Source organism: Chlamydotis macqueenii, chromosome 1, assembly GCF_036417535.1.
Source record: "Chlamydotis macqueenii isolate bChlMac1 chromosome 1, bChlMac1.mat, whole genome shotgun sequence".
Lineage (NCBI taxonomy): Eukaryota > Metazoa > Chordata > Aves > Otidiformes > Otididae > Chlamydotis > Chlamydotis macqueenii.
The window spans coordinates 29,504,894-29,527,097 of NC_141556.1; the positions used below are offsets into that span (position 1 = coordinate 29,504,894).

At 37.5% G+C, this 22,204-nt stretch overlaps 1 protein-coding gene across 2 annotated transcripts in view; it reads right to left on the reverse strand.

Moving 5' to 3' along the window:
- Positions 1–4,313: 4,313 nt before the first annotated feature.
- ZNF277 (zinc finger protein 277) overlaps positions 4,314–22,204 on the reverse strand; it is a 54,882-nt gene continuing 36,991 nt past the window's right edge. For both annotated transcript variants that reach the window (XM_086740007.1, XM_086740008.1), the window contains exons 5-12: positions 20,084–20,175; positions 18,568–18,678; positions 15,437–15,569; positions 8,349–8,416; positions 7,068–7,164; positions 6,504–6,546; positions 5,696–5,870; positions 4,314–4,657 (exon numbers count right to left, since the gene is read on the reverse strand). In XM_086740007.1, coding sequence (XP_086596133.1) covers positions 4,468–4,657; positions 5,696–5,870; positions 6,504–6,546; positions 7,068–7,164; positions 8,349–8,416; positions 15,437–15,569; positions 18,568–18,678; positions 20,084–20,175 — 909 coding nt within the window. In that variant the 3' untranslated portion in view covers positions 4,314–4,467. The remainder of the gene's footprint in view (positions 4,658–5,695; positions 5,871–6,503; positions 6,547–7,067; positions 7,165–8,348; positions 8,417–15,436; positions 15,570–18,567; positions 18,679–20,083; positions 20,176–22,204) is intronic.

Consider the following 22,204-nt stretch of genomic DNA (forward strand, 5'->3'; position numbering starts at 1 on the left):
CCCCTCCTGTGATGTGATAAGGCTCCTTGTACTTTCCTTGCAATATAGTCAGAAATACCATTTGTAAAAACAACCATCAGCCTGTAGGTTAAAACAAAAAATAATTAACAATGACTAACACCTGGCTTAGGTTTCACACCTAGCAGCAGCCCCTTTAGTTTGAATTCACACCTAAGTCCTTGCGGTGGTGCGGTTTCCTGGTTTATGCTGGTACTGGAAGCTACGAGCTGCCAGAGGAAGCGACGCATTGCATTTCGTTGGGGTCTTTTCAGTCCTAGTTTCATGCAGAGCTACAAACTCTTTCCTTTGCAAAGGCACCCTGAGGGGATGCGTGCCATTTTAAGTGCTATCTAATGGTTTCTTCTGTGATGAGTTGGTACAAAGCCCATTATCATTTATGTCAAGAGCCAGGTTAAATTAATCACCATAAACCATAGCTCTTGTTTTAGGATGTCATTACAGTGCCATTACTTTGCATTGTAATAGTGCCCGCTGGTCTCAATCTGGTTAAGCCATGCATGTTAAATGCTCAAAATAAAATTTAAAAGAAGAAAAAAAGTAGTTCTTGACCCAAAATGCTTGTAAGTCAAAAAAATTTTGAGAGGTGAATGAAAAACCTGGGATGTGGTTAGGAAGGTAGGCGTGGGATGTATGCTTTGTGGGGTACTTCTGCTATGTTTTAGTGATTTCTATATATTCTTTTATTTCTATCTAAATTTATGCAAAGATGACTCATGTATTTTTAGTTGCAAATATCCTAAATTCCCCTGCTCTTTCTATGAGGAGAGTGAATTTATCAGGGATGTAAAATACCAAATGTGAGTTCAACTAAGGGGTTACATGGTAAGTTCTAAAATAGTTACCTTATGTGTATCTTCAGGAGCAAGAGTCCGGGAAAAGCTGTAAAATCAAATTCAAGAAGCAACTAAAAATTTCACTTGTGGAAGAAGTCAAATTAAGGGTGACTTAGTAGCAGAAAGCTTCCAATAGGAAAAAAAAATCTCAAACATCAGGGAGAACATTCAGTGCTCATGGAGAAAAGGAACTAATTTTACATGAACTAGGTTCTTCATGCAACCACTGTTGGCTGTAGTATTTCTACAGCAGCTGATTCTAATGACTATTACATGGAAGCAGTAATTCATTCCTGCTTTTTCACAATTACCAATACCAGTTCCATGTGACAGTTGTTATCTAACCAAGTTTGATATACCTGCTAGAGACAGCTGAGGACACAAATTGACCACAGGCACTTCAGTTGTTCTGTTGTAACTAAGATCCAGAAAGCATCATGACTTAACAAAAACTCCTGGGGAAAACAAAGTATTTTTTATCTTGCTCTGTAATAAACAGCTTTTCTCCAGGGACCTCTGATTCTCCTTTGCCCATGTATACATAGAATCAAAATACAAATAATGCAAGATCATTTAATACAGCAACAAGTCATAAGCAAAGCTGTGAAATTTGCTGCTGCTCAATGGCCATGGATCGTAGAAGTTGCCAAGAACTATGTCCAGTGTCAGCTCTGGACTTGAGTTTCAGCAGGAAGACTGGTAACCTTGGAAGAAAGTGACTGCACTTGTATTCACAGTTTGGTTTCTTATGTCAGATTTAGGTCAACCACTCCGTAAAACGGCGGAAAGAGAGAGATACTGTACCAAACAACTCACTCACTACTAGACATCTAATCAGAATTCAGAAGCAGTGATGGCACCGAGAGATGACAATAGCAGAGAGAATTTTCAGAGGCTTACTTTGGTGTTTCCCACACCGGTTACCATTACTGACAGCAGCCACTGACAGTGCTCTCACAGCATGCCAAACAAATGTAATACAGAAACTGAAAACAGTAAGCATCTTAAATGAAAGTCAACCACCATTAACTCGTTAAGTCAGATTAAGTCTGCACAGAATTGTCAGAATAAATTGTGTGTGGAGGAGGATCAAATACATAATTAAGGTATTTGTAAAAAGGACAGGAGGAATTACCAGTCACCAGGACACAAGCCTTTTCCTCCTTTAACCCAGGTCCTTCTAAACAAGGGGATGGCCTTAGATAAAGCAAAGTGAGTGTGATAAGGAGTTAAGATCTAGGCTAAGAGGAAATATTATGGTAAGAAATCTGACTAATCTGACTCTTCGTGTTCCTTATATTTTCAGTGAACAGTTATACACTGCTGATAAATTTTTCCTAAGTGCCTTTTCCTCTTTACTGAAAAGACAACCAATCCATGTTATTTATACAATTTCTCTGAAGATGTTATCTTAATTATACACTGATAAATTGCTATTTCACGTTTCTGTTAGAATCAGGAACAGCAGTTGTTCCATATTGCTGATATTAACAATCTTGATTTCATTTTGTAGGGGTTTGAGTGACTCAGCATCACATTCCTCACGATTAGGAAACATTTTGCAATTTCACTTTACGATATATCAATAAAATTTTATCTTTCCCTTAATATGCTCTTCTGAGATGGGCTTGCCATAAAACACAATCATGTACTGCTGATTTAGCCATAGCTCTCTTGCTGATTTTTCTTCTACTGCGCAACACACTTACAATTAATGTAAACCCCATCAACTCTTACTCCTGCTTCAGCTAAGAATCTGACTGAAAAGCGAAGACTGGAATAAATGTCTAATTTTGGAAGAAAATAACTGCTTGGGAAGAAAATTACTTAAGAGGGGGAAAAAAAATCAACAGCAATAGCCATTGCAATTACTAGGTGAAATTAAGAAGTTTACAAATGCAAGAAGTACAGACTATAGCTTATTTAAGACAGTCAGATATTCTAGTTAAAAAATATTGGGGTTGTTCCTTCTAAATTTTTGTACCAGGTTCATCAAAGCCAATGCAGACATATGACCACACCTGCCCCCTTCTCCTGTCTGTATTCTCAGCACCTGCTGAACCACTTGTATCCCATTTCCTCTTGACAGAGTCAGATATTGCTTCTGTCTCCGTTTCATGGTGCAGTCAAGTGGCTGATCTGTCTTCCTCAGGACATTTTCAGCATCCTGTTGTTCTAACTTACCTCCAGAGCACCTGGGCCCAAGAGAAAATAAGAAAGGGGAAGCAAAAAGAGGTGCTAGCAGATGATGGGTAATGCCAGGAGAACACAATTTCAATGCAAATTGAAAGAAACTGATGCAAATATACTGCAGGATGAATTAGGCTGTATATGGAAACTTATCAGAAGGTGGGTAAATATCTGAACTTTGTCTCCTGCTCCCAGGGACTGCTATATAATTCTCAACCACTATATAATGACAAACAACAACTCTTACTGACAGCAATCTATTTCAGGTAAAGAGGGCTGCGCAAAGGCAAAGCTACGGCTTTGAATCTTCCCAGGCAGGGCAGGGCACTGAGCTGAGACTTGCATACTTTGAACAAGTGCTCTAACACCAACCTAAAGAAGAAAAAAGAATGTGCTGCCAGTTTTGAAAGCATTTTATATGTATTACGGAAAGCCAAACCTGAACTCTGGAACTACTTAAGATTTCAGAGGAGAAAGAGAGGCAGGAATACCTAATTTGGATCATCCTAGCAGGACCTATGCTCTGAGCTGCTTTGCCCTATCAAGACTGAGGTGCTTTCTGGACATGCTGAAGACCTTCTGTTCCTTTGAGAACTTTAAAGTTCAATATGAAAGGAAATATGGTAACTTTAATGGACAGCTGAGTTGAGATTTTGAGGATTTAATCTGGATTAATGTGTCTGCAATCCCCTAAGTAATTTCCTTTGCATCTCAGTTCATGACCATATAAGAAGTCTACTTTAAATTATTTGGATTTTTGATGAAACCGAGATTGCAGTTGTTCCTATGCTTTTTTAAAGCTTTGGATTGGCAGCTTTCCATGGAGTCAGACATCCATGGGCTTTACTGGTATTTCTGAGCCAGTTTTCAGAACAGGCACCATGAATATTATATATTGATGATGAATAATAGAAAGATACAGATCTGTTTTCACATTGAAGAAAGTCTACGGTTAAAAATAGCAGTATTTGCTTTATGTAACAGACCAAGAATTAAATTCAGGCTCTTTTCCGCATGCTAACAGCAATAACAGATAGAAGATTCACTCATTGGCTTATATATCAAGACACATTTTCTCAATTGTTCAAGCCTTTCAGAAGATGGCCTTAAAATAGAACTCCAATTCGGATGTTTTCAGAAAAAAACAATAAAAAAAAAAAGATGAAAACTACTAGTTTTAAATAATACTAAAAGTATTCAGAAAGCCAAGCAGAAAATCCAGCATTTAATTTAAAAATAAAGCTAGAATTTAAAGAAAGATAAACCGAAAAAGTTTATACTTAAATTTTATTTAGCAATCTCATTCAGGTAACATTCAAGTGATAACATTTACGAGTTAAATAATATTCCAATATTAGTGAAAGAATGTATTTTTTGTGTCTTGCAGAAGAAACACTCAAAGGTCAGCAACTGTAATTCAAGGTCAAAATTTCTCCTGACTCTTCTTTTCATACAGGAGCTGGTTTAAAACACTGCTCTGTTTGAGAGCTTTTAGATTCGATATATCTTCACTTACAACAGGGATCTCTTCACTTTGATCCTCAGTTATCAGATCTTCACTGTCTGACAGCGTACACAGGAGTGTATCATTTTCATAGGTAGGAAAATAATACCTGAAAGCAACAAGGCATAATTACTAGACAGTCACATATTTTGTTTGAAAGAGGCAGACCATGTGTTACGAGATTAGATTTTAAAAAAGGAAAAATGAGAAAGTCTAGTTGTCTGGAATGAGAATAAATGGCACAGCCAGAAAATCATCTGGCAGGTACATCTTAGAAGAGTCATATAGAAGAGCTGGCAACAGACAAGTCCTTTCCCCCATTTTTTCACCTGTATGTTTTCACAGCTCCAGACAGATCCAGATTTGTCCCACAACAAATGCCGAACTGAGATGCTTGAGTTAGAACATTCCCTGTGCTTTACTATGACATCTTCCCCCAGACCTATTCAGCCTGCTTACAGTCTGAATCACTGTTATGTTACGCTCTCTCTCTATTTGCTATGGAGGAAACTAAGGGTAAACAGCCAACTTGTTTTGATGCCTAAAGTTAGGTAGCCATTATACATATATTATCTATATTACACATGCAGAAGAAGGCATTGGGTTTGGTTCTAGAGCTATATGCCCAGAGTATGTCTTTACTAGCAGTGAAATATGTGCCAGATGCGCATGCCAGGCACTGTCTGCATCTGTGTAGAGAGCTAATGGCCGGAAAAATCTCGTGCCTACGAGTGAGGCATTTGAGATGTCACTTTGGTGCGCCGATTCAACCTTGGTTCCACCAGGAGGGAAAGTGCTCTGAGTGCACCGTGTATGCCTTTCACTGTTCACTGCACAACTGCAAATACAGGCAAAAGGCAATTTTGCAACAATAAACTTCTCTAGCATACTGACTTGACAGTGCAGACACAATTTACAGGGAGAGTGCATCCTGGATGCAACTAGAAGGCAGCATCACATGTTCATTTTAGCAGACAGTACAAGGATGTATAATTCTGAGTAGTTTTGAGACCACTTATTATTTAATCTGGGCCAGTAGAGCTGGGGAGCTCAGAGCACTGTTGCCCTGGCAAAAACTAGAAGTTTCAACTTACTGTTTTACAGACATTATCAACATGAATGCTGGAAGAAACATGTAAGCCCTTACTGTGGTTGATCCCACGTAGACTTGGCTGGTAGGAATGTAATGTGTTTGGTCTCTTCCATATGACTTATCAATTCTCCTTTACACTGAAATTTCTCCTGGCAGTTGTAACAACGACAATGATGGATTTCTCTTCTGATGAAGTTCACTAGCTTTACTTGCTGATAAAAGTTCAGAGCTGGGAGAGATGGTAGTGAATAAGCACTTGAGGAATATGAGACTTAATTTACAAATGCTCTCTTGGATTAAGCATAAAGATTGATAAGGGTTCATTGAATACCAGCACTGCCTGAATGCTGTAACTTAGCAAATTAACTGAACAAATGCTTTTTTTTTTCACAGCTGCAGGGGAACTAGCCTTTCTTTTAATGTAAAAATTGCAAAGACCTTACTTCCTCTCAGACTACAGCAGAAAGCAAACGTTGGCCAAACACAGCTTAGAGCACAACCTTCTAACTTGCAAGCAAGTCTTAACAGGAATAATAACAACAACAACAATAATAATAATAATTCTTCCAGGGCTCCAGCAGCCAGACCTGGGACTCACAGAGTGGGTATTTGCAGAAGCTACTCTGCAAAAGAATCCAGTGGTTTTAAAGAAAATATCACACATTCTTGGCACTAACAACAGTTCCAAAAAAATAAAGTGTTCTTGGAGTTCTTTTGTAAGCTGGCAGAAACAGTTTCCATAATGGAAAAGTTAAATGACCAAACAAAAATCAAATTGATACAGTTATTTTCCACTATTCTTATGATGTGTTTTTCTCCACAAGAGCGGCAAATGCTGACAATTACAGCATCTCTTACTCACCATGCTCTGACTTTATTTTAGGAAAGTCAAATCCATGTGATTTCTGGACGAAAAAAAAAAGGAAAGAATAAAATATCTTATTTACACTACTTCTACTATTCCAAGATAAAAACAGCTCAGCTTTTCATAGACTGACACAGACATATACATATAGACATACAAACACTAATACACGAAACAAACCCCCAAACCATTTGTTTCATCAGAAACTTTTGTATGCTGTTAAACTGCAAGCTCCTGCTAAATAGTTTATTAAACCTGAAACACAGATACTAACCATCAAATGTATTAAATCATCAAGTCACTATAATATTTAAGATGCTACCTCTTTATTGTCTGTACCAGTCTGTACACTCACTAGTAATAACTAGTCATAGTCTTCATGTAAAACTTGACTCCTCTGCGTATTTTAGAGAACAGATGCTGGAGATGCATGCAGCACTTCAGTCCTGCACTAAAGACAGCATTCTAACACAGCAGCTGATTTGATCTTAATGGACATGCTACCATCTCACTTTTTAATTCCACAGTGATGAAAGAACTGATACTTAAAAGAAGTCTTACCTGCATGTGAAGATACAATTTTTCTGTGGTGTCTGCTTGTTGTTCACAGAACAGGCAAACTGCACACACAGGGTGCTCTTCCCAGTCAGACCAGTCTCTTATGATTAAAAGCCCAAAAGATTAATTTAATTGTGGCAGAGAGAAGAGAGATTTTGTGAAAAGGGCACTCAGATTCTGCACTCACAGCACTAGAACTAAATCCAGAGAAACTGAATACTTTAAGGGGTGGAAGAGACAATGTGGATTTACAGCTGGATACGTGATTAAAATCTGGTTTACAGTCTAAAAAAATTACAAATTCAAGAATAACTGAGCAGTTACTGTTGGGCAATTCCTGTGCAGACAGGCAGTAAGTCCTGCTTGAATTTGCCTGCACTAACAAACAGGCTCTTAACTTCAGTTTCTATCCAGTTTGGCAAGTCATCAAATATTGCATTCAGTGTTTATTTTTATAAGGTCTTTAAAAATTCTTTTATACCTTTCTGATCTTTCAATACACCAGCCAAAGATATAATCATCAGGCAGAGTTCACTCTAAGTGTTATTTACTTATCAAATATTATTACTCCTGAAAGAGGCACTAATTTATGCTATGTTTAGACATGTACACAGAGAATACTTTACCAACACATCTATTTAGAACTCCAGTACTGCTGCACGATAGAAATATTACTGCAATCAGGTGTAATCAAGTAAAATTAAGCTCAAGTCACAGACAGAACCAGGAAGGTCAGGGGCCCTGATACGCACAAGTTCCTTCCTGCTTATTCAATTCTCTGCAGCCAGGGAAGCCACCTCTGCAGTGATCTGAGGGCCTGGCCCACAGAAGAATGCAGAGGAGACGTGAGTGTTGCCCTCAATCAGCACGGTTGAGAAATTCTCCTCGAAATCCTATTATCAGAGGTTTTCATACCATTTCTTTCTCATGCTGACATTTTTGATGCTTACTCTTGATTTTTAAATTTGAGCAAAACCCGTTCAACTGTTTTTTAGTACAAAAGTAAAAAAAACAAACAATGTTTTGCCTACATCATTACAAACCCAAAAGGCTGCTGTTTGAGCTATAGGCAAACAAAAAATAGGCTTGTGGTTGAAATACAAAATTTACAGCTCTTGTTTTGGAAAAGTGTCTTTGATGAAACAATTTGGAATTGATTTGATTGGCTTAAATGTATTTTAACTGTGTACTAACTATGCATAGCATTTTCCCTGTAACTACTTTCAACAATAATGGTCTTGCAAATCTTTATAATGGGCACATAAGCACATAAGTAACTCTTACTCTTCTAAGTTATCTAGTAATTCCCGGTCGTCCTCTGACTGTACTTCCTCCCAGGACTTTCCAAATTCCTGGGGAGAAAAAAGAAAAGAAAAAGAAAAAACATTTCCTGATTCAGATCACATTTTATATATCAACTCAATTAACATCTGGGAAGTCACAATCGACATCTTATTTTGGGACATCTTATTTTGGATCACTTTGGTATTTCTGTGAGTTAAAGGTAGTCATACAACACTGCTTTAGTAATTATTTTTAAAATGACAATTTGTTTTGCCTTTTAATGGGACAGTCCCCACCCTTGTCTCAGAGTAAGATGATTTGGCACAGAGCTCTCCAGAAGAGGATCCAAGCCCTGTGTAAAACTGGAGTGTTGCAACACTAACAAGATGTCCCCGAGGTGGGTATGTTATCACTGTCTTGAGTTTGCCATCACATTTGCTCAATCCAATCTGCCTACCTTGCTCTCCATGCAGCATATGATGCTTAAACAATGCAGCTATCACACCTGAGACTTTAGTTGGCATAGCTACATCAGTCAGCGCTTGTACCTTGTACAAGGTTATGTCAGTAAAAACACAGGGTGTAAACCTAGCTAGGGAGTACTCCAGAAAAGCAGTATGAGCCAGGGCACGCATCTCTGAGATAGACTCCAGTTTCTCCTCCATCCTCTTCTCAGATATGAATGTAAGCACATCTATTCATGGTGTTCTGTTTTTCCTTTTACTTTTTGTGCTTTTTATTTATATCTTAAAGACCTTCAGCACAAAGTATATCACAATACATTTGTGCAGCATTCAGCACAACGGCAAGCACTCTCAGCATGACTGCGATATAAATAACAGGCAATAAAAAGCTGAAGCGCTCTACTGAAATACCAGCAGTGATCTTTAGCTAGTGTTTTTCTCTCCTCTGATTCTTCCTGCCTGTAAAAATAAACCAGAGCAAACTAACCAATAATCAAAATAGTATTTTTGAACTCATCCTTTTGATGGCTGTGAAGGATTCACAAAGATCATAGTTGACGATCTTGTCTCCATTAAAAAAAAGGCAGCTAATAAAAAGATCATTCTTTCATTTATTTCATTCAAATATTCCTTTTGATAAATATATTTAATAACATCCTTAGTAACAAGTATATTATTGCCTTATGGTTGTTTGGAAAAAGAAGGAAAAGATATCCATCATTTAACATTTTAATGAGAATTTTCAAAGCTGTTAGTGTCTATCAGGTACATGATAAACAAATGTCTCTAGGCAGCTCTAAACATAATGTCATCATACATTATAAAATGAAAATTCAGTAATTAATTCAGTGATGCTACACGGTAGCGTGTAAACTCTCTGAGTTACAGGCGAGACTCATTAATGTCACCATTACAGTGAGATAACATGAAGCCATTAACACTTCTCACCACATGTTCTCCCAGCTGCACACTAGTTTCCTATGGCTGCTAATGTTAACACCTTAATGAAAGGAGAGCGGCTCACAACTGCAAAATGAAGATGAATGCTCACAATTTTTCCCCTTACCACCTTGAAGTACATGTGCCCAAAACAGTATATTCAAAACAGCAGCCAATGTTAAGCTTCACCTTTTAATTAAAGGTGAAAGAGGAAAATAACACATAAGCTTTGTTATTGTTGCTGTTTCTTTATGGTGTTTCTGCAAAGGCAGAGAGTGATCTTGTAAGAGGTCTCTATTTCCCTCATCTATTTATATTCAGAGAAGAAAAAAAAAAAGGAAAAGGGAAATAGCTAATCAGGTCTTGTATCACTGGAAAATTGCAGGCGAATGAGCAACTAGGGACACTGTAATGAAAGTGCTGAGAGACTGAAGCTGAGCAATTGGGTGGGAAAAAGCTCTTCAAAACATTCTTTAAGCTCTTTCAGTTTTTTAATTTTTCTTTTTTTTAAAAAACACTTTTCCAGTTCTACAGCTTGAAGGGCATCTGGGACCAAGAGTACCTTTGTTAAGTATTCAGCTTCCCTTGCTCTTTCATCCAAGATGCAAGAGCTCCCAGCAATCTCCTCTAGAGACTCTCAAGAAATTCTTAACAGATCCAGAAGAAAAACTAGACTTGACATTATTAACAGTTCAAACAGTAGAAAAGTATAATTAAAAAAACTGCAGGCCTTGCTATACATCCAAGTAAAATCAACTTTTTTTTTTTTAAAAAAAAAATACCTCCTGTGTACCTTACAGAGAGGACAATCCTAAAGAAAAGTGAGAAGAGTATGCAAATGTGTGTGGTTTGATTTCCTCTAAATGCACAGAGATAAACTGTTTCACAGATAATTTATCTTCCCAACTTGAGCACATTTTTAAGGGTTCTACAGGGAGAAGGTCTGTGTGCTTCACTGAGGCAACACACCTCAACTTGAGAAGTGCTGAGATGGGAGAAACTAGAAACAACAGCTGGTACCTCAAGCAGTTTTCCCAAAACAGCAGTTACTGAACTGCATGCAAATGAAGTTCCAGGCCTGTGGAGCTCAGAAACTTGAAACAGATGCTGCTTTTCCCTGCAAATTTCCTCTCACTCTTCTTCTCACCTGCCTCACTGCGATTAACTGAGTTGTTTTATATTGCTGCAGAACTTAAGAGATGCTTTATCACATAGAAGAGATGGTCTTACCTCAACATTAGTTGACAGACATTGGATGAATTTTAATATGAGCGTTCCCTCACTTGCAGGATTTTATTAAGTCTCGAACTATCACCAGCTGATTAATTGTTTTCCTTTACCATTTTACAAAATATATCCTGCTTAAATCAAAACAGGCTAATAGTAACCCCCATAACAAAACATCCCCCCAGCCCCCAACAGAAAATAACAATTATTTAAGGTTTGGCAATAAGGATAAAACATCTTTTTCTCTTTGAGGAAAAGTAAAGGCTTTATAAAGCAAGTTTCCTAGAAAGTAACAGGTACCATTTTCAGCTGTCTAGCTTAGTCATAAGTGCATTCATCATAGTGATAGTTACATTACTACAGATACATGTCATTAGTCAATCTGAAAATAAATGTCTGTGCTTCCTACAAAGCGTACTCTGTTCTTAAAGTGCTACTGGTAACAATCAGGTGAACACAGAAAGGCCTTGTCAGTCTGGATCTGCCTCTGTTCCTTGGGCTGGGAATAAGAGAGTTGTAATACTGTCTTCTGCTCTTTACAGCCTCCAGCAGGCACCACAGACTAAAAAGTTCTTCCCTCGCCATTTTTACTTGACTCGTTGTGCAAGGTGAGTCATGAGGCCACAGGCTAACACGGGCACAGAAACAAAAAAATTAGGTTGGAGGCTTTGGAGAAAAGAAAAATAAGCTACCTATGTATCTCAGATGCACTGTTGCTCAGTTCTTCACCTTCTACTATCAGTTGGTCTTTTTCAATTTATACTTCAAGCCTTTCCAAACAGGATTGGTATCATCTTCCATACTCACACCATACTGACAAAAGACCTCTAGATCCACTGGGGAAATGACTCCGCTGCCTTTCAAGTCATTTGCATAATTGCAAAACTCCCACTCTAATTTAATGTAACTATCTAATAATAAAATTTTGATACTTGCTTATGAAAGAAATCTGTTACACGTGCACACGACAAAAAAAGCTTCCACTCCTACTAAAGATCATGTCTAATACCCTTAACATTAAACTGTGAGCAACAGAATATGTCAATAATATGGAGGTAGATAAATCAAAGGGGCCTGTAGGTCATGACAGAAGTCATAGAAAGTCTCAGAATACCAAAACATTTACAAAGGAATTTGCACTTACATTACTCATTGCTATGCCAAATTGGAAACTTAGGGGAGTGAACTACCAACACACAGACATAAAATGTAACTTATGTTATGAAAATAGATTCTCACAACTGCACTAAAACCGCAAGTGCAGCCAAAAGCAGAATGGAGTGAAAGGAAGAAGGCAGGCAAGCCTACTGCTCTAAATGAAATCAATGGGAGCTCTGCCATCAGCTTAAAAACACAAGTAAGAACTGGCCAGGAGATCATGAGGCAATTCAGCAGGCATTCTCAGGACATCTGAACAAAAAGCCCTTAAAACGTCTCAGTACAAAAGCCACAAAATAAAGGAAACTGCTAGTTCCAGCTTAATAAGACTATTTTACGCAGTGCTTGGTGAAGATAATATGCAATGGAGAATTATAAAAAAAGGACAATAATGTCTGTAGGACGGTTCTACTAAAGAACTATTCATTTAAATAGCTTAAGATCCAGTTGCTGATAGAAAAGCTTTATGGTGCACATCCTAAAAGTAAAGTGGATAAGATGGTGATAATATTGATGTTTATCATTAGGGACCTACTTAGTCTTGCAGTCTCTTTATGATGAAAGCAAACTTGATCAAACTGGCACACAGAAAGATCTTTGTTACATTCTCAAAATTTAAAATCTTCTGTGAAAACATAAGAAATAGATAAATTGTATGCCTACACCTTTAGGTCAAGATGATTTCAGTAGTAAATTTGAAACAGTACATCTGTAATTTCAGACAAGATATCTAATCCATGTCTGTGTCTGTGAAACTGTATAATTCCTCTGGACATTTAGAGCAATGCGAAGCACAGATATTTGAGACTCATTGAGAAGCCAGTAAAGCTTGACAGTACACATTTTTAAAAAAAAAAAAAAGTCCTCTAGTAATTTGTGAAGTGCTGGGGGAGAGGAAGCAAAATCACTATATCAGGTCATTACAGGAAGCAGACCTTGCGTAACATCTAGAATTCACTGAAGAGCCAGCTTGAAAAAAAAGAATCCTATCATATTAATACAATCTACTGTAGACTACATACGTGGGGCAGAGAATAATGTTATTTCTCCTTACATGTAAAGGCCAATCTACTGAACCTCCAGTGAACAAATTAAAAGTTCCTCCCTTTAATCTTTTTCTCCTTTGTGCAAAACCTAAGGGTTTACCAAAGGTTATTCTGAAAGCAAACACTTTCTACTATACAGGAACTATCCTAAAAATATAATGTTAATGAAAAATTTAATCTCATGCAACATTAGTGTGAAAATACCCGTTTTATAGCGAACTATTTAATAAGTGTTTAAGACGGAGTTTGTAGTCTGTTTTAAATCCTTTATTAAAAAAAAATCCTTTCTTTAAAAGAAGAAACATCAGAAGTTCTTATATGGCTACAGTTTGAAGGATCATAAAGACTGACTACAAACAGTCCACTGGGTAGAACGTAGTAAAGACCAACTGAAAACGTGTGGAAAGAAAACATGAGCAGATAGAGCATATAGAGCAGAGCATACAGAGCCAGACAAAGAATTGTGATCATTCAAAATATGCCCCAGAGGAAACACTGGCAGCACACTGGTACAAGCCTTGTGCATGCAGACCCCCCTGCCCAATTTTAAACATTTTGGTCATTTGACATTTCTTATTTGAATTATATTTACCATCCTCTGTCTGTAATAGCAAGGACCTGAAAAATACATGTCTAAGTGATGCTGCTAAGTGATCCATACCTGAATTGGATCAGGCTGGCATAAGAATTTACTCTGCAAAGTCCTGCCCAAAATACCAGCAATAAATAAAGAGGACCAAGGCCCTGACTTGAGCACTGCCCTCTGATTGCTCATGCTGTTTAGCAGTTTGCATGTTCTGTGGCCACGCCAGCACCGCTACCCAGGCAATACTTGGACATGGTTCAGAAAGTCTACAGGCCACAGAACATTCTCAGTAGACAGCATGGACGAGGCCACCAGTTTTGGAGCAACTGAAAAGAGTGGGGAAAGAGATTAGGTTTACAAGTATTAGTCTTGCTGTTATATTTACTTTGGCATATTCTGCTTATTAACATGACACAGCCACTGTGTCTGCACTGATGCTATGACTTCCTTGCAAGTCTGAAGGAGTATCACAAGGTTCTCTGTGCTTCTGGGCAGTCATCTAGCTCAATTTCCCGACCAAAGCTGGGATAGATTCAAATCTGAACAATGAATGCAAATTAGAGACAGGAGGTAATTTAAACAGGATGCCAAGTTCTGAAAACCTAAGATTACCTGTAGGACTAGCAGAGAAGAATGGAACTACTGAAATAACTTAAAACAATTACAGCGTTAAATTCAAGTCTGTTAATTTGCAAGGAAGAAGTGAATGCTCAATTCGGTTGAGAAGCTGAGAACATCCACCCTACAGAACTTCACAACTTTTTCCCCACCGTGCAGCAAATATAGGTCAGTTTTTAAAGCAGTAGTATTTGAATATCTAGAAAAGATGATACAGGCCTCAGATAATCGATCTTTGGAAGGAAAGTAAATAGGATCACAGAGGAAATTCATTTCATCTTGGGTAGAAGGGACTTGGCAGAGCATTAAGCATATGATTTTTTGGTTTTAGTATTAGAGTAAAACTCAGGGAGATAAATTAAAGGGAAAAAGTAGGTAAAAGTCAAGGATGCCTATTTATAATCTGGATAATAACACATGTAGAAGGCAGGTGAAATATAGTTATTTCTGGCACAGAACGTAGCAGCTTTTGAAGCAGCTTCTATGTTCACAAGTTGAAGACGGCAAGTGAAAATGTTACACACACATGCATACACACTCTCAAAGGTCTGAGATAAAATATATTAATACCTAGCAACATACACCTACCTGGAGACTAAAAACAAACACTTTTTGTTTCATCTATGTATCTTTCATTTTCCTCCTCTTTGCATTTAATTTATACTCTGAAGAGCACTTCCAGCTTAAGGTTTTAAGAAAACAAGCTCAAAGCCAATAGCATTCAAGTTAGGCCTCCATTTACTTCATTACTCTGTCTCATTTTCCCTTCTGATTATCAAAGCAGAGACTGAGCACTAATGACATGATGATTAGCATCTCTTCAAGCTGCATTCTTGCACCACTCAAAATCAATTCTCAACAACGAATGTTTACTATTCCTTAGTTTAACAATTATCCAGAATATCATACCATAAATAAGCATATTTCTTTCGAGTCCTTCACTTGATTTTTGACATTTGCACTAATTGCTGGTTTGGAATTACTCACTTTTAACAAGATACTGTCTGTATCTCGTTAGTAAATTTACTAATTATTCATAGAACCACTTACCAAGTAATTAATGATATAAAATTTGTCATATTCTTTGTTTTTGGCATTGATTCTGCGATGCTGCTTCTTTCTCATGTGATCTTTAAGTGTGTTTTTGTCTCTGAAGACTTTTTCACAGTATAAACACTGCAAACTAAGATTTAAAGGTAAAAAGGTCAACATGTTAAAATGAAAAAGAGTATAAGATAATATCCTTAAATTAGCTGGAGATACATACAGCAAGATTAATCCTAAGCATGTGAGAGCAAGCGAAATGAAAAAGAAAGTTTATTTGAAAAAAAAAGTACAAGACAATTTTAGATCACAGTAGAGTCAATCAAACATAGAGATTACAAACATTACATAAAATGAAAATACAAACAATAAAAAAGTTTACTGTTTGCTCCACATGCAAAATGAGACTAAAGTCTGATTACCCAAAATTGTCCTACCAAGGGCATGGGAGTGCCGCTGATTGGTCAACATGTGAACTCTTAACTCAGCATGCACTTACACTGGCATCCAATCCAGTAATTTAGTGTGAAAAAAAAATGAACTCTGAATGTGCTACAAAGCTTTAAAAACAATTCCAGTTACAAATAGAAAGTTTTATACTTCCGACTCAACAGGGAGGCTAGATAAAAGTTTGCCAGGGTGATCAATGGGTTTTGAAATCCTGAGAAATCAAATTTAGTAAATAAATTTATATACACACACAGACGTGTATATATACCATAATTCATGTATATGTATATACATGCATACAGGTCCACACATATATAGACATGAATTATACAGACACAGACATTTCTTGAGGTTAAAACATTCTTTAACAAATGAGAATTTTACCACAGTATGTCTTCCAGAGCAATTCAAACAAAACAGACATATATGTGCTGTCTTAAATTCCCTACTATGAGCACTATAAAATAATTGTTCTCTCCAGTGTAATATCAACCGGCATCTTAAAGTTGAGCCTATAAAGCATTAAGTCAAGTCTCTTGACTCAGCTAGTGGACTACGAGCACAGCAATCTGCATTTCAGCCTAAATGGGCCATTCTCCCTGAAACAGATTATGGTCATTTTTTTTTCTGGCAGAGACGTAGCAGAGCCTTGAGCTTACAGGAATATCCTTGTTTAATGGATGCAGGTCTTGAGCCTCTAGTTAGCCAAGGTGATAAAACATTTTTCTTAAAAGTGATGGCTTACATGTGCTACCAAGATGGAGACAGTTTCTTGGGCCATGTGAAAAACTATCTCTGCAGAGGGATGGGGAAAACCCTTAGAAAATAAGTTGTCATGAAATAAAAACTTTGTAACTGTGGCATTATATCTTTGTATTGGCGATGCTGGATAGCAGGAAAAAGAAATTGAAAGGAGGGATAAACAGCAGCACTTTAAGACATAAAACCCACAGATATTAAAAAAAATGTAGCAGCTCTGAATTAAAATGATAATCTTTTTTTTTCTTTACCCAGATGAAAGCATGCTTGATTGTACAGTCAGAAGGAATTTTAACAGTGTCTGGGTCAGGTCTTTCTGTGATTTCCCCAGGGTTTAAGATATAGATGTTAAAAAATAAATTATTTCCTTACTCAAGCATTTGCCCTCACAAAAACCATTAATATTGTGCCTAGAAGGTCTCTACATACACCCTGAAAACCCTCATACTCCTTCAGCATAGGTGCATCCAGATTCCCTCAGCTCTTGTGTGTGGAGCAGCAATTCAGGATTCTCAGTATTTTTCGCCTTCCAAGAACTGTTGTAACATTTAGGCTTACTGTTAAGGAAGTACTGAGTTCTTGTGCTTGCAGCCTCAAAATCTAAATATTGCCTTGTTGGTGAATCATAGGTCTGATGGCAGAATATGTCTATGAATTTTAGTATCTGCTTTGCTCCACCTGTTAACTGCAAATAGCAGAAGGAGTGGCCTTTCCCTGTTTTCGAAGCAAATTCAGCATGTGTATTAACTAAGAGAGGCCTGGCTTTGAGAAATCTCCATCTAAATGAAACTCTCAGGTCCTACTGATAAAGCTGCCATTTATCAGTAAGCAAGGTACCTACCTCAGTGCATTAAGCAACACCTGTGATAACACAAAAGGCATTCTTAACACATCTTCATTTCTGGAAGAAGTGAATGTATATCTATTGTGACTGCACTTTCTTTGTCAGGCCAAAGACTAAATTAGAAAGCACTGTTGGCTTCTGATCCTTTGAATCTCTTTTTTTTTTTTTCCTTTTTTTTTTTTCCAGATGTACAAACCAATAGACCACAAATTTACTTGGAAAGGTATTTAATCTAATTTCCATATCCCAGTTTTCACAAATCCCAGTGTTCTGTGGCTTTTCATAACTAAGTCTAAGATTTAGGCAAATTTCTCCCATAGTCTTTGATTACAGATTATATTAAAATATAATAAGCTTGTTAAAGCTGGTTTTACCCTTAAGGAAGTACATTTTCTGCTAGTGCCTAATTTATATTTGCAGCATACTTCATATTGTCCCATTTATGAAATCCACAAAGGGCACTTAGATACTTGCAAAGGAAACTCAAAGCAAAGAGTTTCTTGCTCTTTGCTACTCAAGTTCCTCTCCCAAACTCCCTTTTTTAACTTGTTCAGCCATCTCAGGTTTATATGTTTCTGAGGCAGCATATACATTGGCTTTCCCCTTCTGCTCTGGGATGTACTCTTGTAAGCAGTAGAGAAGGGAGAGACCAAACATCCCACGTTATCAATATACAGAAAGGCAAACAAAAGATCAGCATAAGAACTCTGTATTCAGTGATTACAAAGATGTTTAGCAAAAAAGATTGTTATGATGTGAAAAAAGAACATTAACTCTAACAGTTACGAGAAAAAGGGACATGCTATTATTGATGTAAATGGAAACTGTGCAATGCTTAACAACTGAAACACTGTGTGTGATTCCATTTTTCCAGCAAACGTATACTACCAATTGTTACGGATTAGCTTTCTGTAAGTCGACAAAAAGCCTTCTGAAAGCACTTACTATAAACTCACATTCTCACTTTGATTCTTCTTAACTAACCATGAATGTTGAATTAATTTTAACACAACTTATTTCCAAGGTTAAAAGAAATATGACCTGAGTCCATTAAAAACCAACCAGACAAACAAACCCTACTTACTTGTCGAGCTTCTCCTGTAATACAGCCAAAAATTCACAGCAATTCACAATGTTATCTGGCAGCCCAATGTTAAAAGAATGCTCTCTTGCCATATGATTGAGAAGGACAGATCTACAAGATATTAAAAAAGAATGTTACACATTTTTGAACACATAAGAGAATTATTCAATTAGTGACTCAAAATACACCAATTGCTCTAAAAATGCAGAAAAGCCAATATTAAATAAACAATAATAGTGTTACTGCCACTGCTAGAAAAAAAGAATGCAACTTCATTGAAATAGGAAGTTTTCAATTTCAGCTGTGCTGAACATCCAGACATTTCAATTGCTTAATCTGCATGCATGAAATTTAATCCTTTAAACAAAAATGACAAAATAGTTTATTTTGTCCCTTACTGTTAGCAAGGCTCATTTATTAACTTGAATAAGCAAATCACACTTCTCAAACAACCGTCTTCAGAAACATTCTAAAAAGCCATTTGACAGTTTTCTCTATGCTAGTTAACACAGCAGAAATTCCTGGGTGTGATATGCTTTTACATCAGTATTGCTTCACACAGCACTAGCAACTCAAAACAGCACTCAAAAATACACATGAACAAACCTAATGGATGTTTAAGTAAGTTATTTTTCTAAAACAGGTAAACTGGTTAATTCCTTAGGTGCCTAACATCTCTATATGCCTCAACTTCTGCATCTGGGGACTAAAGAAACATCCAAGTGTTAACACTGTTGAGCCTTGCTTTTACCACAGTCCAGGCACAATTTTCAAATTACATATTATGTGAGACCCAAGAGTAAGCAGAGGATGAAGTTCTTGGGGGCTAAATGATGTGAATTTCATTACATCAGGCAGTAAAGAGAAAAGGACACTTGCATAACATTGGGATGACCTGCAGGGACATGATCCCAGGTTCTTCTATCTTTCCAGAGTAGCAGAACTACCCACACAAACAGACATTCAGAGATAAGACTCAGTCTCTTCAGCTGAAATTGAGGTACTGTGTAAAACCAAATTTTCACTGGAGCAAGCGCGTGAATGCAAGTTCCGCTCACACTTGATGCTGCAAAGCACTCCATTCTGACTCTGATCTTCCTCCCTTCTTTTTCATCCAGTCTTCAAATTGACACTGATTTGGTGAGGTTAAAACAGGAAAATGTGTAACTGGATAGAAATATTTTTTAACAGCTTAAACAGCTTAAACAGCTCTCCTTGCCACTGAAACAACTGCCAAAAAAATTATCTCTCTTTAAAATAGTTCAGCTCCCAACTCCATCTTACTGTGTATTACAAAAAGTTCTACTGGAATAAATAAAAAATGGAGAAGTGGGAGGAGGTCTATTTAAAATGGCACTGCAGTTGAAAGAAATACTTGTACTATACTTTAATATGAATTTTATCTTCTGAGTCCTACCGAAAGGCACTAACTGGTTTGATGACATTAAAACCATAAACAAAGACACTGAAAGGATATGAAAAAATAAACCAAAAGCAAACAAGTCAATAAACAAACCTATTTCCTGTGAATTCTTGATCACAGAACATACACATACTATGAAAACTTTTGTCGTATCTCTCTCGCTGTTGCTGTTCTAGAATTTCTCTCTATGAAAAGAAACAGATACAGTTATTCAGATAAAAAATAACAACTATGACATCACTTAAGCTTATTACACCTCTTTATCCTTACTGGTAACAATCAATATAAAAAATTAAAATGTGCTGCTGACACAAACCAGAAGTTAGTATTTTTTGAGAGTGGGTTCTCACAAAAATGACGCGTTTTTTCAAAGGTAGTGTGTGCTCCGGTCCAGTTCCATTAAAATTCTCCCAGCATTACACAAGGTGCACAGAAAGAAATACAATCCATAGTGAGATTTTATGCAGCTATTTAAATGTTTCTGTATATAACATATCAGTTTATTGTTTCCAGTTAGGTTCAGATTTACCTCTGGTATCAGTGAGCAAGTTTATGGGCAACCACGTAACGCCCAGTGGAATTATGAACTCAATTTTACATGTCTAATCACAGGCAATCTAGAAGACTTTTTCATAATATGGGACTGATGACAAAAGCCCTGGCAGTTTCTCCAAGGAGCTATGGCACATAATAAACTCATGGAAAATGAGAAGCTGATTGCCTTCACCACCAGTCCTGTTTAATTTAGAGCAACGGGCCAGGCTAGACACTTTACAACACTTGACCACAATTTTCCTATCAACAACAAAATCATGTAGCAGGTGATTTCTCTGGTGCTGTAATCGCAGCAGTGTAGCTATGCCGTGGAGTTACTATACACTTCAGATGGAAAGGCCATAATCATCCAGGACACAGGAGAATCGGTGTTTGGATTAAAACAGCATATTTTCAGCCTGGCAGTACACTACTCCGGACTTGTGTTTTAAGTACTGATAACTGGTAAAGGATTTATTTTCTGTAATATAGAGGTGCTGCTGTCTGCTTCTTGACATTCTGGATCCTGACTGAATTTCTTAGGAGATTTTCTCAATCTCTTAATCTCCTTAGAGCCTGCAACAGTGGAGCTTTGTGTTTCTCACCTACCTCTTTAGTATCTTTTTTATGTGGATTAAGGCCCGAACTTGCCCACAGTCTACATCTAAATTTACATTCAGCTACGCCTGTTGAGTAAGCTCCATAGAAGGCAGAAAAGACAAGTAAAGGAAAAAAGAAAGAAAAGAGGAAAAAAAATAAATAAATAAGAGTAAGGCTTGACCTATTGTCATTACAGGCCCAAATGCATGGATGAGCTGGTGTGGGCCTACCACGCCATATCCTGTTGCCCACTGAGAGATGGCCAGAGGCTGATATTGGGCAACAAATGTCCTGTTCATTTCTTTACCACAAGAGCAGGATGCTGTACCCAGCAAGCGGCAGTGAGATGAAAAGGATGCCTGCTTGCAGGAGAGCGCAGGAGCGTGCCACACCTGAGTTACATTTGGCCTAGGGCCTGTGACTGCTGTGGGGGACGAGCGCACCGTGCCTTAGCCCATTCCACGGCTCATATTCAACCACACAATTTGGGAGCTGCTGCTGTTGCACATCAGCTGCCCTGAAAAGGCAGAACTTGAGGCTTTGTTGTTTGGTTTTATACTATAAGGTGCACATTTTCTGTTGGAGTTATGCTCAGCAGTGCCTACTCAAATTCCAGGCCATATCCGCTCACGTCCTGCTGCGTTATGCAAAATGTCAACTAACAGAAATATAAATTCCTGTTTTTCAGGGCTGACTCCTGAAAGAGATAAATGGAGCATAACACATCTTGTGAGAGCCCTTCAGCAGAGAGGCAATTAAGTAAGGATATCTGTCTGCTCCACATGGGCAGCGAACATCCCACAGCATGTCAGCAAGAACCGGGGCTCTCTCTGGTACTCGTAGCTGTCACCTCTCTCCGCTCAGCAGCACGTCTGACACAGTTTGGCTAACCTTGAATTTTAAGATGTCTGCGCATAGTTTTTGCATGCTTTGTAAAACGCACTAGAAACAAGCTAAAAGGAAATAAAAACATACCACGTACAATTAAAACATTAAGATAGTAAGAGTTTAAACACCCCTACCCTCCCATCAACGTTATTCCAATGCAGCTTCCTAATTGTACTCTACAAGGCAGGAAAA